Raw genomic sequence first — 14,746 nt, forward strand, 5'->3', positions numbered from 1 at the left:
CTTATGATTTCAGTGTGTGTGGTCTGTATATATTAGAGTGTAATTTCTGTGATGGCAAAATAAATGAGTAATATTGTAATTGATACTCCTAATATCTTTTATAGTGATCCATTCTGCAAGCTTCTTGGATTCTTGCAACTCTTATTCCCCTTTCTCCCCCAACTAATCATTGCTGTTGAGGGATTGGTGGGGGTGAGAGGGTATGGTACCTATGTTGCTCTAAGTCATTGATAAACTCACAAGGTGTCCCTATTTATTTGCTGTCTTCAGGACCTCTAATTTCATTAAGTGTTTCCCCCCACAAGTTTGGTTTGCCTTTAACTACAAAAGTTTTTCTTTGATTTATAATTAGGTAATATACTTAATGTGGAAGTGAATTTGTTCTGTTTGGTTTGTATTCAGTTTGAGATTAAGGGAGATGATGAGAAGATCCTTGCGAGCAGCTGGATTGGGTAGACATGAAGCTGGAGCTTCATCTAGTGATCACCAGGACCCAGTTTCTCCACCAATAGCTCCTCCCAGCTGGGTTCCTGATCCTCCTGCAATGGATCCTGGTAAGATTGCTAACGTATCAATTGAGTGTAAAACTAAACATGGTTTTAAAAAAAACAATAAGAAACTAATGACTTTAAAGGTTAATCTAAAATTTAGTGTATGAGACTGAAATGTATAGATTTTAAAAAATGTCCTGAAGAGTAAGTAATGTTAGTAATGGACTAGTCAGATGTACTTTTTGTATGGAAGCAGTGATTTAGAATTTAAAAGCACTTATTCAAACTGGTACAATAAACAAAATTTGTTTAAAATGCTGTTGCCAAACTTTTTTAACAACCAGACTTTGCTATAATGTTGGCTACATTGATGTCAGCCTAATGACATGACTTTTTGCTAAAAGCAAATTGTCAGTTAAATATAAAGAACAGATGTATAGTGTAGCTAGATACTGCAGAAAAAGCTTGTTGTTAGGGATGTTTTTTATATATTGATGTACATCCTGCTATTCTGTTTACTGAAAGATGGTGACATTGATTTTATCCTGGCCCCCGCTGTGGGATCTCTTACCACAGCAGCGACTGGCACTGGCCCAGGACCTAGCACCTCCACCATACCAGGTGAGAACCTGCTCTTTATCTGGATATGCTTTAGAAGGGGGGAAGGGGGAATCACAAAAGCTACCTTTTGATAGGTTTTGTGTATCCCAACTGCTCCTTCTTTGTAAATACAGATAGTTTTGGCTTGAAGCAGCATTTTACCACTATTCCTAAACTTATTTTTATGTAAAACACAGCTCAATAGAACATCACATAAACTTTTATTTACCTGTAAATTTTGTGCATGTGAAAACTGTCAATAGTAATATGAAATTGTGCTATCTGTTTCAGCTCATAACATTTCACATTCGCAAATCTTACATCCTTTATATACAGTGAAATGCATGTGTTGCTGAAACTGCCAAGACTGTCATAGTCAAGGTGATGATTGATAACCTTAATACAACTATGTCTTTTTGATGAAATTATTTTTATTAAATGACCCCCTGTAAGAGGGACCCACTTTAGGGATTGTTTCCACAGAAGTATTTTTTCTAATTACAGGTCCTTCTACCGAACCGTCTGTAGTAGAATCAAAGGATCGGAAGGCAAATGCTCATTTTATACTGAAATTGTTATGTGATAGTGTCGTTTTACAACCTTATCTTCGAGAACTACTATCAGCCAAGTAAGGGTTTTCAAATGAAAAGTGCTGCAATTGTTTAAAACAAATGTCCCCTGAAGATGGTACATGAGCTGAAACTTACTCATGAACATCTTGGTTAAAATGTCTTCAATATGTAGGCAAATTTTAAATATGAAACGGTATATTAAACTAGTATTACTGCAGAATGTCTGCAAGAGTGTGTGCACACAGATACATGGATTACAGAGTACTTTACTTCTCAAGTAATCCCTTTGAGGATATTTAATCTAGGCACTTAACACTGTGATACTGCTGTATTGGAGAAGGGTGTATCATAAGAAATTGACACAAGATCTAGAGATTCTTTGTGAAGAAAGATGAAATGGAATCCAACTTAATATCTTTGGATAAGACAAGGCTTTGAAATTAACTATTTTCACAATTGACAAGATTGATAAAATTGATAAACTATTCATAGTAGGGAGAATTCATACTAATTAAGAAACAAAGGGACACTACTTAAATGTCAGGAAACTCTGGAACTTTGACAGACATATTGCCCATTGTGCAATAAAAGTTTGCTATAAGATACCAAAGAGGACTAAAGCAACATTTGAATTCTTTTCTCATGAAAGACTATTTAGATTATTACAGTAAAAAAAAGACACTCTTAATTAATTGCGTTTCTCCCTTTAATCAACATGACAAAGTTTTAAATATATGGTAAATTATTAAATTACCAACTCCCTGCTTTTCCTTAGTGTCTGCGCTATACTAACTTTATTTTATAATCTTTCCAGTTTTGTTCTGTTACACAAAAAAATTCATTCTTTTTGGTTATTACTTTATATGTACTAATATTCAGCAGCCTCATTTATCCAGGCTAATTCCTGTTTATATAGGTTTAAGTTGGCCTCTTTCATAGCTTTCTATTGTAACTACAAGTTCAGCATTTTTCGACTTACTTGGTAATAACGTTACAAATTTGTTTACTAGAGATGCAAGAGGTATGACACCATTTATGTCTGCTGTTAGTGGCAGAGCGTACCCTGCTGCAATTACCATTCTGGAAACTGCACAGAAAATTGCCAAAGGTAAATGAGTTTCAAATATGTTTTATGCATACCGAGCGGTTTCCTTTTTTTAATTTTCGTTTTGGCATACATAGAAAGACAGTAAGTGAATGCATAACTAACATGCATTCTTTTATGTAAAATTTCATACGTTTGGGTAAATGCTGGTGTTCAAAATTTACCCCTCCCAAAATATGGTGCCTGTGTCATGGATAATTTGCTATTTGAGAACATGTACTAATATGTGTATTAATAATAGCTATGGAGTTTTGTTAATACTACTACTTTGCTCTAACAAGGCCTTTCATTCAAGGATCTTGTTGCTTTACAAACACTAATGAATTAAGATAGTATTCTCAAAGTGCTGAATGATTAAACTTCACAGTACTCCTGTAATATAAAGGGATCACTTGATCCACTACTTAAGTTTATTCTTTCTGGTTTGGAATACAATATCTGATGCAACTGTACACATTTAGGTCCCCTTCCTGCGAAGACTTAAGCACCTGCTTAACTTCCTATCATAGTTATCTGCAGGTGTTCTTTGTAGGGAAGACCTATAGTGTGTTGGAGAAGAAGTCTTCTAAATATTATTGGGAGCATTTTGTCGTTCATATTTCTAACTCTTTTAAAATGGATTTTACTATGAAAAACTTTGTTTTAAAAGACTTATGCTTGAATTTTTCTAGCTGAGGCAACTTCTAGTGAAAAAGAGGAAGATGTGTTCATGGGAATGGTTTGCCCATCTGGCACAAACCCAGATGATTCTCCTTTATATGTTTTGTGTTGTAATGATACATGCAGCTTTACGTGGACTGGAGCAGAGCACATTAATCAGGTAAGGAAACACATTCCCATTTAACTTATTAAAAAGTGTTTAAAACTATGCCTTGTCTGTACTTTAGAGTTAGTGTTACTGAACACCAGTGGCCCTATTCTTGTATAGATGAACTTCATCTATTAATTCATTTTAACAGTTTGGAGTTGTGCTATAGTCGTCTTTATCTAGTTCCACTTCTCAAAATGGAAAACATAAATCGGTAGCTGTTTTTGGTCAAAACCTTGTTGCTAGTAGAGTTCTAGGGCTGTTTCCCTGAACAGCTTGGACATAGATTTGTAAGTGAGCAGAGTATTCTGTAGTCTGAAGGATTAACTAGCAGAAATGTTTCACAGTAGTTCTATTGTGTGTTAAAGGAATATTTTAAAAAGCAAGGTTTTAGAGGCATTGCAGTCTTTGATTAACCAACAAAAATGCACCTACTCAACAACTTTTAAAGTCCATTTTTACCCTAGGGCCACTACAGCCACCCTTTAAGCCTTAATGCAGCTCTAAAAATTGAGGTTGTCTTCCTTTCAGCTTGCTTTTATTCCCCCAGAACTGTCCTGTTGCTCAGTCTTGCCTTAGTTTGACATTCAGTTTTAATAGCTTCACTTTTACTGAAAGAATACCAAAAGAAAGCAATGTACAGTAAAAGCTGTTTTATCTGGTACTTCACCAACCAGAAAGCTCTATAAACTGGCATTTCTGATCTTCATTGACAGTCCGGTTTATAATCTGGCAGGAGGTTTATAGTCTGGCAGAGGGGGTGTGGAGCGTGGGCTCTGGGAGGGCATTTGGGTGAAGGAGGGGACTTGGGGCAGCAGGTTGGGGCGCGGGAGCGAGTGCTGGGCCCTGGATCTGGGGGGCACTCACCTCAGGTGGCTCCCCACAAGTAGCGACCTGTCCTGGCTGCTCCTAGGTGGAGGCGCGGCAGGCGGCGCTGCATGCTGCCCCTGCCCCGAGCACTAGCTCCACAGCTCCCATTCGCTGGGAACTGTGGCAGTGGGAGCTGCGTGGGTGGCACGTGGAGCAGCCTGCCAGCCTTTGCCTAGGAGCAGCCAGGACAGATCGCCGCTTGTGGGGAGCCGCCCAAGGTGAGCCTCCGTCCCATCTCTCTCTCTCACACACTCACACTCTCACTCACACCCCCACCCCCCCAGTGCTCCAACCCACTGCCCTGTGCCCCCTCCCGCACCCAAACTCTCTTCCTTAACCAGCATTTTTCACTTACTGGCATCTCCCATCCCCCTAACATGCTGGATAAAATAGCTTTTACTGTATGTAAGTACACTGTAATATACTTAATCCTGTATTATTGTAGAAGATGGAGGTGGACCGGATGAACTTTTGAGGTCTCTTCCAGCACTACATTTTTGATATTGAAGTGAATATTGATACTAGATATCCATCGTGAGGGGGAAATTATGCATATAACTTCAAGTTTATAAAATGGAGATTTTTTTCATTCTAGGATATTTTTGAATGCCGAACATGTGGCTTACTGGAATCTCTTTGTTGTTGCACAGAATGTGCAAGGGTTTGTCACAAAGGTCATGATTGCAAGTAAGTACACACTGAGTTAGACAAACTGATGTCTTAATTGGTTCCATTCACTAACTGCTTTCTCTTCTGATTAGTAGTTGTTTCAAATTCATTAGTTTATGCTACAAAATACTTGCATATTAATTAACTATTAAAAATTAACGTAATATGAACCAGTCTATATCCATACATTTTTTTTATATCCATAAATGTTTTTAGTCTTTCTGCTATTTGACTGGAGGCAGTGGCATACAGAGTAAATGGTTAACATATTCAACCACAACCTCCGAAGTTTGCTTATATAGGAATAAAATGTGAACCAAAGCTATGAAGTATCAAAACAAATTTAAAGTATGTTCCCCCTAACAAGTAGCCCTGAGCAAGGGATAAATGGGCTAGAAACCAAATATATATCCAAAATATTTGATTGCTACAAATTTGAAGCTACAGTCCAGGTAAGTTCATTAAACCGCTTAAGCCCAGCTTCATTAATATCAAACATATATAAATTAACAAGTTATCAGCTCATACCCACAAAGATGTGCTTGTCATTTTTAAGAATCTTTGATTTTTCTTCAGTAGAAAAAAGGATTTTCAGTTTAACTTTTTGATGCTTTGGAGATCCCTTTTATTTTTTAAAAAAAAAAGTAATCTGAAATGTGAAAAGCTGTGTAGTGAAACTGTCATGCTAAATCAGTAGTAGAACAGAACACCAATAAACTAAAGTTGAGTTATTTAGGCATTGTAATTTTTTTCTCTAAAATGAGTGTGTTTACTGTTTCAAAAAGTTTATAGTAGAAAATGAAATTTATTTAAAAAAACAAAAACCCAAAAGCTGTCTTCAGTAAATATTTTAAAAATGAATTTCTGAACAGTGATGGTAAAGATTTTTATTTGTTTCAGGCTCAAGCGAACATCCCCAACAGCCTACTGTGATTGCTGGGAAAAATGCAAGTGTAAAACACTAATTGCAGGTCAGAAGTCTGCTCGTCTTGACCTACTTTACAGACTGCTTACCACTACAAATCTGGTCACAATGCCAAATAGCAGGCAAGTTTGTATTTGTAGTGACTTGGGGTGAGGGAGTAGAAGGAATAAAATATGTGACAGGTTTGTTTTTAAATATTTTTCTTACTAATGTATTCTGCATTACAGGGGGGAACATCTTCTATTATTTTTAGTACAGACAGTTGCCAGGCAAACTGTGGAACACTGCCAGTACAGACCACCTAGAATTAGGGAAGATCGTAATCGTAAAACTGCAAATCCTGAAGGTGAGCCTTTTTTCAATGAAAAGAAAAATATGTAGGTCTCTGCATTTCACTCCCTTTCTCACATACCACTTTTGCCTCGTTTTCTCTTTAGATTCTGATATGCCTGATCACGATTTAGAACCTCCACGATTTGCTCAGCTTGCTTTGGAACGTGTTTTACAAGACTGGAATGCGTTGAAATCTATGATCATGTTTGGCTCCCAGGAGAATAAAGACCCGTGTGTATTTGCAAATATTGTTTCAATTTTTTTTAAACTCTTGTTTTTGAGATCTGTCAACTTATATAAATTTTTTTTCATTTTGCTTTGTTTTTTCCAAGTCTTAGTGCAAGCAGTAGAATAGGTCATCTTTTGCCTGAAGAACAAGTTTACCTTAATCAGCAAAGTGGTACAATTCGGTTGGACTGTTTTACACATTGCCTTATTGTCAAGTGCACAGCAGACATTTTGGTAAGCACTCTTAGCCATGTTTTAAATTAATTTTGTACATCCTGCAATATCCATTAGATATTGATACGTTTAAGAGTTGGTTTTTAATTCAGTTTCAAAGGGTATGGGGTTTTCCATCCAATTCTGCTCTTATGTGATCTACTGATATGCCTTTTTTACATTAAGGGAACGAGCACATTTTTAGATACCAGTTTTCTGTGAATCTTTAATTTAGACACTTGAAACAAAACGCATTAAGCATTTCTAGTGTGATTTCTTACCACATAAATAATGCATTATAATGTTGTTTCCATAGCTTTTAGATACTTTGCTGGGTACCCTTGTAAAGGAGCTACAAAATAAATACACTCCAGGGCGTAGAGAAGAAGCTATTGCCGTTACAATGAGATTTCTGCGTTCTGTGGCAAGAGTTTTTGTTATTCTTAGTGTGGAAATGGCTTCATCCAAAAAGAAAAAGTAAGGATTGTGTTTTACTCATTACATAAATAAATGTGTATGAACTGGTGTTTAGTCATTAATAAGGAAAACACTAAAATGGTCCTGTGGGGATAGTTGATCCATGGGGCTTCTGAAACTAGCCTTTTACCTCTGGAGATCTGGATTCATATGATATTTAAGTTTCATATAAAAAGGAATGGTTTGACTCTCTATTTTAGTCTCTCTTTTATTTTAGTCTCTATTTTCCCATAGCGTAATTAGAGAGATAAGGTGGGTGAGGTAATATCTTTTATTGGACCAACTTCACTTTCAAGCTTTCACGCTACAGAGACCTGAACAAGAGCTCTGTGTAGCTCAAAAGCTAGATATTACCTCACCCACTTTGTCTCTCTAATATCCTGGGACCAACACAGCTACAACAGCATGCATAATATAGTCACACAGTTCAGCACAACTGGCAGTTTGTAGTAGTGTCTCCAGACTTAGTGTCAGGTGTCACAGGTCAAAGATGAGTGGTGTTGGTGGAACTGTGAAGTTTACATCACACATGGCTCTACACAGTGCTGCATTGGACCTGAGCTTTTATAAATTGTGTGCTGACCTTACTCTAGTTAAGATATAAAAGGAACCTTAAATTTTAATGTTGAAAGGGTTCTGTTTTTTATACAGAATGTACTGCCTTGACCAACTTTGTTCTGTCAACAGTACACTTATTTGTGCTCCCTCATTTTTGAGGTATTAACAAGAAGTAGTCAAACTAGAATTAGTTGAGAATTTTTCAATAAATGCTGATAAAAGCTAAAGCAAACTTTTTGTTGGGGGAGGGAGGGAGAGAGGGAGGGAGGCAGGTAGGCTCACCCACCCCAGAATATTCAGTGGTTGGCTGCTCATCTGGGATGAGACTTAGTTTCAAGTACCTGCTCTAATGGAAATGTCTTCAAAGTGGAACTATTCCAACAGAAAAAACTGAGACCCCACACCTCAGAATAACTATTGGCGATGGTTAGGACGCTGACTTGGAATGTAGGAGACTGGCAGAGCAGGGATTTGAACCTGGGCATTTCTCATCCCATGTTAATGCCCTAATCCCTAGGTTGGCTGTTCTGGGGGAGGGGTGAGAGTCTGTTGTTTTTTTGTTTTTGTTTTTTGTGTTTGTTTTGTACTGGTGCAGAACAGGAAAAGTTAGGAAATCTCTCTGAAAACTTTGCAGGATGGGAAGACGGTTCCCCCAGTAGCTCTAATTCTATCCCTCTTTTGACCAGCATCATCATAAATTATTGCAATTTCTGTATCTTCACTTGCTTCACTTGCAGTGTGACTGAGTGTTTTGCTTTAGTTTTGAGAATGCATTACACATATTGTCTCATATTCTGTCATTGGTTAATAATTTTTACCCATATATAGCTTATAAACACTTTTTTTCAAAAGATGACCTACCTATTTGATTCTTCTTTCCACCATTTTTTTTTCTAGCAACTTTATTCCACAACCAATTGGAAAATGTAAACGAGTATTCCAAGCACTGCTACCCTATGCTGTGGAGGAGTTGTGTAATGTAGCAGAATCCCTAATTATTCCAGTCAGGATGGGTATTGCGCGTCCTACTGCACCCTTTACTCTTGCTAGCACTAGTATAGATGCCATGCAAGGCAGTGAAGAACTATTCTCTGTGGAGCCTCTACCACCAAGACCATCATCTGATCAATCTAGCAGGTAAAGTTAACTACTTATTCTATTCATCTCGTTATGTGCTTGCTACAATATGGTTTTGGAATGTTCTTTAAAGAATCATTTGATGTATTTAGTAGCAGAATGTAGAGCCTCCATATTACAAGTAAAATGTTTCCAGAATACTTGGCCATGAGTATATAAATCACAAAAAATTGTGTGGCAGCATCCACCAGAACATCATAAAAGAATAACTCGCCTGTGTACTTTGCATCTGGACCTGTAAGGGTGTGAATACAGGATGCTTTTTACAATGCATGGGAGGCAGGAAAAAACCTAGTCAGTTGTTCTGAGGTAATCTGGTATTGTTTTGGCTGAGTCCAGAGAAATGCAACTGCTACTGGAGACCCCCAATGAGCATGAGAGCAAATCTCTGACTGTATTGTGAACACAGAGAGATGAAGACAGTCTGATTCCAGCCCAAGTGCAGTAAGGGGTAATGATATTGAAGCTCAATCACAGGGGGAGACACTCTAGATCAAGTAATTTTAGACAGAAGATAAGCAGAAAAAATGCTGGTGTCCAGCAGTACTGGAGAAGTACTAATGGCTGGGTAAGAACAGCACTTTGCTAGTGCCCATGGTACTTTCCTTTTTTCACTGACTAGTGCTGTCATCCTGTCCCACGTACATGAACACACTGATTAATTCCTGCTGTTTGGGTATGTTTGCAGAAAGGTGAACATGTGCTGAGTAAGTGATAATCTAACTGTTCATTTTAGTCTAATTTGAAAGTGTTTTCTTTATCTGGAAGAAAGGAAAGGAAAAGGCTGGTCCTCCTAATTTGATAGTAATTTAAATCTGAGGAAGTCCTTTTGTTCTTCCATCCTCACACTTCCACGAGATTTTTAGATTAGCTCTGTTGTGAGGAGGGAAGTGAATGACTACTACTTTGTTAAAAATATTTACAGTGTAATTTTTTCTGTTGCCATAGTTTACTTATGAGTCTATTTTGTTGTAGTTCCAGTCAGTCTCAGTCCTCCTACATTATAAGGAATCCTCAGCAGAGACGGATCAGCCAGTCACAGCCAGTTCGTGGCAGAGATGAAGAGCAAGATGATATTGTATCAGCAGATGTGGAAGAGGTTATTTTCTTAATTTTTCGCAATTTGGTACATAATGTGCATTTTGATGTTTAAATATCAGTGCATAATCAATCAATGGCACTCACCTCTGAGCTAGAAAGTCATGAATTCAGTACTTGAGCATATACATGGTATAGAGACTGCAGTGGCCTCCAGGAATGCTGCTAGTAAGGTCTTCTGTACACTGGAAAAAAGTGTGGTGAAAGTCTGCGTTACAAGACAGTAGTGCCTGACGTGATTAGAACATGGTTCAGTCTTGCTACGGAAATGGGGTTGGACTTGAATGGTGGTGTAGACATGTTCTTAAACGTTTGAATTTTGCAAAACTAGAACATGATTCAGAACACTGTTAAAGTAACACTCAGTCCTTTACATGCTGCATGTTTCAAGTGTGTTAGGTGATATTTTGTTGTAACAATCTGTTAACATATGTAGATTTCAGAGCATAGGTCCACCAAGAGGAGATGTCCTTTAGATAAGATCCTTTGTAGTTTTCTAGGTGGATGATTAAAAAAAAAAAACAAAACAAATACTACAAACTCAGAAAGGATTAGTTAATCCTGGTGTTTGTGGCCAACATTTCCCTTTCAATATTAGATTCTGATGTCCAAGGCAACTTTTATTTTTGGATGTCTTGTCTGTTCCATAATATTCCATTTGTGAACTGTCAAATGAGCTGCCACACAAACCAGTGCAAATAAATGCCTTCCTCCTCCTCACCTCTACCAGAATTGTATGCCCATTTTATACTAGTATTGCTGCAGGAAACAGAATTGTCACTTTGCAGTATGATTCACAGAACAAAATTCAGGAAAAAGCAGACAGCTTGTACTTGAATAGAATGAAGATAAATATACATGTTACAGCATAAAAATAAAAAGCATTTTCCAGGTTGAAGTGGTTGAGGGAGTAGCTGGAGAAGAAGACCACCATGATGAACAAGAAGAACATGGAGAAGAAAATGCTGAAGCAGAAGGACAACATGATGAGCATGATGAAGATGGTATACACTTTTCATTCATAATGCAAAAGGAGCATCTCTCCTTCCTCTTCCTCCCTCTCCCACCCCTTTAAAAGACAAGATTCTGGACAAACTAGTTAACAATAGTACAGTTAACAATAATACAGCATAAAGAAAGTAATAAATTGAAATTTGAATACATCAGAGCCAGGAAGCCTGTGAAAGAATAGATGAGTTTGCTGAACTACCAAGGAATAAAGGGAGCAATTAAGGAGGCTAAGGTATTGCAAAGAAGCTAACGGCTTCTTAGCAATGGTCTTCACCACAGAGAATTTTGAGGCAATACAGACTTCATAGTTTCACTTTTCAGCTAATAAATGGGACACTAACTGATTGAGGTTTCAAAGTGATGGAACAAATTGACAGCTAAAGACTAACAAATTGCTCTAGGCCCTGATGATGATGATCCAAGAGTTCTGAAGGAACTTAAGGTCAACTTACAGCAGTGTCTATACCATGCTATGTTGACTAGAGATGCTCTCCCACCAACTTACATTCCGCCTCTCAGGGAGGTGGAGTACAGATGTCAATGGGAGAGCACTCTGCCATCGACTTAGCTTGTCTTCACCAAACCTGCTAAATCGACACCATTGTATAGATCGCAGCACTGCCGATTTAGCAGGAAGCATAGACAAGCCTTATTAAACAGCAAAACCAATTCTTTTTAGCCTATCGGCAAAATAGTAGAAAAAAAAAACTGTTGTATATAATTTATTTGAAATTTCAAAAAGCATTTAAACAAAGTCCCTCACAAGAGTTACGGGCTAGAAACGGGCATAGATTAAAAAATGAGTCAAAATAGTCAGTATTAAATATGAGAAAAGATCAGGTGGGGTTTTCCAAGGATTCATAAAAGGACTGGTTTTTATTCAGTACAAATATTAATGATGTAATAAGTGGAGTGAATAGAGAGAAGGCAAACATTTTAGATGACAGTTATTTAGATTCTTCAAGACTAGAGAAGATAGGATGACTGGGGAGACATCATAAAGAGAGGCAAATGGATAGCATGATGTCAAACAAAATACAGTATTGCCAAATGCTAAGTAATACAGGTTGAAGAAAATAATTTGAACTGCTAACGTATGTTTATATCAGACGGATGTAAATCTTTTATGTTTGAGGCCTTAAGACCAGCACAAACTGTGTTAGGTTAGGAAAGATTTCTTCCTAATTGTCTATTATGGGAACTGTTGTACTTTTGTCTGAATTGTCTGGTATCAGCCATTGTCAGAGACAGTATGCCAGCCTAGATGGATCAAACGTATGATGAAATATGGCATTTTCTATGTTTCTAAAGGATTGCCCTGGATTTTCCTTTTGAACCATTTTATTTGCAGGTAATCCTGATTATCCGGATTTGGGTTTGTCCAAAACTGAAATGTGACTAGAAACTATCAAACTCAAGGCTTCAGCTGCTTCCAAGATACTCCGTTTATATGTACATTTTATTTCTTGAAACAGAACATGATCCTGTAGTTAAAGACTATGTAGTACATATGCACAGGCAGAATTAATAAGGCTGGAAGTGCCACTTTAAATGTAGAATCTTGTGGCTTGAGTTCTTAATGAGTTCTTAATTCTCAAAACTTAGAAGAAATAAAAGTGTAGAAGTGAGATGGCTTTAAGATGGTTAGTGCTCTGTTATAAGCATGAGGTGTTGTAAATATGCAGGACTACACAAATTCCTTTTATATTAAATTATTTTCCTGTAAGCATTAGATGTTAATATTGTATTTTTTCATTTTTGCAGGCAGTGACATGGAGCTGGATCTACTAGCAGCAGCTGAAACAGAAAGTGACAGTGAGAGTAACCACAGCAACCAGGATAATGCTAGTGGGCGTAGAAGTGTTGTCACTGCAGCTACTGCGGGATCAGAAGCAGGTACACCATTTGCATTGGTCTTCATTTAAACTTGGAAGCCAGGATTTAGGCATATGTGATAAAGGAAAGTATCTAACTGATTAAATACAGGTTGGGAGAGACTTTACTTGTCCGCTTCTGGTACAAAATCTTTGAAGGGTCACATGCTGCCTAGTGCCAAAGGCAGTAAAGGGCAGGGGAAATGTGGGGAAATAGTTAGTTCTACCCCCAATTTGTAGGGGAGTCCCTTAGCACTTAAATTAGACTTTTCCTCCTATAATCTTGTCTCTGAAGCTTCCTTCGCCTCTGTTTTTCTCACTTAATGTCTTATGTTTGTCTACAGTGAGACAGCAGTGTGCAGCCTTCTTAAGAGAAATGGGCTCTTGTAGTATGGCTTTCTGCCTATATTCTGTTGCTGTGCAGCTATTGGCATCAGTGTGAAAATACCTGGGAGTGTTGTAAAAGTCAGCTTTAAATGTTTTAATGTTTCTTTTCCCTATGTAACTTGAACACTACTTTTAAGTATTTTTGAGAGCAACTGTTCTGCCTTCTTGTTTGGGAGCTGGATCCTTCTAAATCCGAGGTTGAAGTCATCTGAAGGTCAAACTCCTACATTGACTTTCTGCTCTATTACCTGTTAGTGAAAAGGACTGTGGTTTTAAATAAAATGTTCCTTAATCATTTAACTGTCTTTCAGAACATAAGTAAAACTAATTTGATTGCCTTTCCATAAAACTGTCATGGAAAGTTAGCAATAGTATTTTAAGGACAATTTCTTAGAATGCATTTCTGGATATTCTGTAAGCATGGTACTTGAATGTTACAAGTGTAGTTCTTTTTCAGGAAGAAGTTTTCAAACACTTATTATATATGTACAATAGTCTGACTGTGCATCACTGCTTATAAATAAATTACAGTAAACACTGTTTTCCTACATAGGTGCTAGCAGTGTTCCAGCATTTTTTTCTGAGGATGATTCTCAGTCAAATGACTCCAGTGATTCAGACAGCAGCAGTAGCCAGAGTGATGACATAGAGCAGGAGACGTTCATGCTTGATGAGCCTCTAGAGCGAACCACAAATAGCTCTCATGCCAATGGTGCTGCCCAAGCTCCCCGTTCAATGCAGTGGGCTGTACGCAACACCCAGAATCAGAGAACAACTAGCACGGCTCCATCAAGTACATCTGCCCCAGCAGGCAAGTCTCAGCAAAGGGAATGCACGTACATCATTTATAAATGGTTTTGGTTTTGCCGTTTAGTAAGACTTGTCTATGCTTCCTGCTAAATCGACAGTGCTGTGATCTATGCACTGGTGTCGATTTAACAGGTTTGGTGAAGACAAGCTAAGTCGGTGGCAGAGCGCTCTCCCATTGACGTCTGTACTCCACCTCCCCGAGAGGCAGAATGTAAGTTGGCGGGAGAGCTTCTCCAGTCAACATAGCATGGTATAGACATTGCTGTAAGTTGACCCTAAGTTATGTGGACTTCAGTTACGTAACTTACATAATTGAAATAGCGTAACATAGGTCAGCTTCCAGCATTAGTGTAGACTAGCCCATAGGATTAAGTGTTAAGTATGTTTTCTTAACCACACATCTTTTTGGTGTAGCTTAAGAGGAACATGTACAGTCTTAAAGTGCTTTGCCTCTTTAAGCTTTAGTTAAGAAATTAGTAAAATACAGTATTTACTCCTGCTCCAAGAAGATATTAGTATTAAGTTTTATTAGTTAGAGCTGCAGGGCCAGTACAGGTACATTATTCATGTTTAATCACTT

The 14,746-nt window shown here is 37.7% G+C and overlaps 1 protein-coding gene across 1 annotated transcript in view; it reads left to right on the top strand.

Moving 5' to 3' along the window:
• Window positions 1–14,746, top strand: part of UBR5 (ubiquitin protein ligase E3 component n-recognin 5) — a 139,958-nt gene that overhangs the window by 94,694 nt on the left and 30,518 nt on the right. Inside the window, exons 23-38 of the mRNA XM_084620112.1 lie at window positions 403–554; window positions 1,017–1,112; window positions 1,596–1,719; window positions 2,674–2,771; window positions 3,440–3,588; window positions 5,042–5,133; window positions 6,016–6,162; window positions 6,268–6,386; window positions 6,478–6,604; window positions 6,706–6,835; window positions 7,131–7,291; window positions 8,747–8,986; window positions 9,962–10,085; window positions 10,977–11,088; window positions 12,860–12,991; window positions 13,910–14,167. Coding sequence (XP_084476238.1) covers window positions 403–554; window positions 1,017–1,112; window positions 1,596–1,719; window positions 2,674–2,771; window positions 3,440–3,588; window positions 5,042–5,133; window positions 6,016–6,162; window positions 6,268–6,386; window positions 6,478–6,604; window positions 6,706–6,835; window positions 7,131–7,291; window positions 8,747–8,986; window positions 9,962–10,085; window positions 10,977–11,088; window positions 12,860–12,991; window positions 13,910–14,167 — 2,261 coding nt within the window. The remainder of the gene's footprint in view (window positions 1–402; window positions 555–1,016; window positions 1,113–1,595; window positions 1,720–2,673; window positions 2,772–3,439; window positions 3,589–5,041; window positions 5,134–6,015; window positions 6,163–6,267; window positions 6,387–6,477; window positions 6,605–6,705; window positions 6,836–7,130; window positions 7,292–8,746; window positions 8,987–9,961; window positions 10,086–10,976; window positions 11,089–12,859; window positions 12,992–13,909; window positions 14,168–14,746) is intronic.

This window comes from Lepidochelys olivacea (genome assembly GCF_965140295.1).
Source record: "Lepidochelys olivacea isolate rLepOli2 genome assembly, chromosome: 2".
NCBI lineage: Eukaryota > Metazoa > Chordata > Testudines > Cheloniidae > Lepidochelys > Lepidochelys olivacea.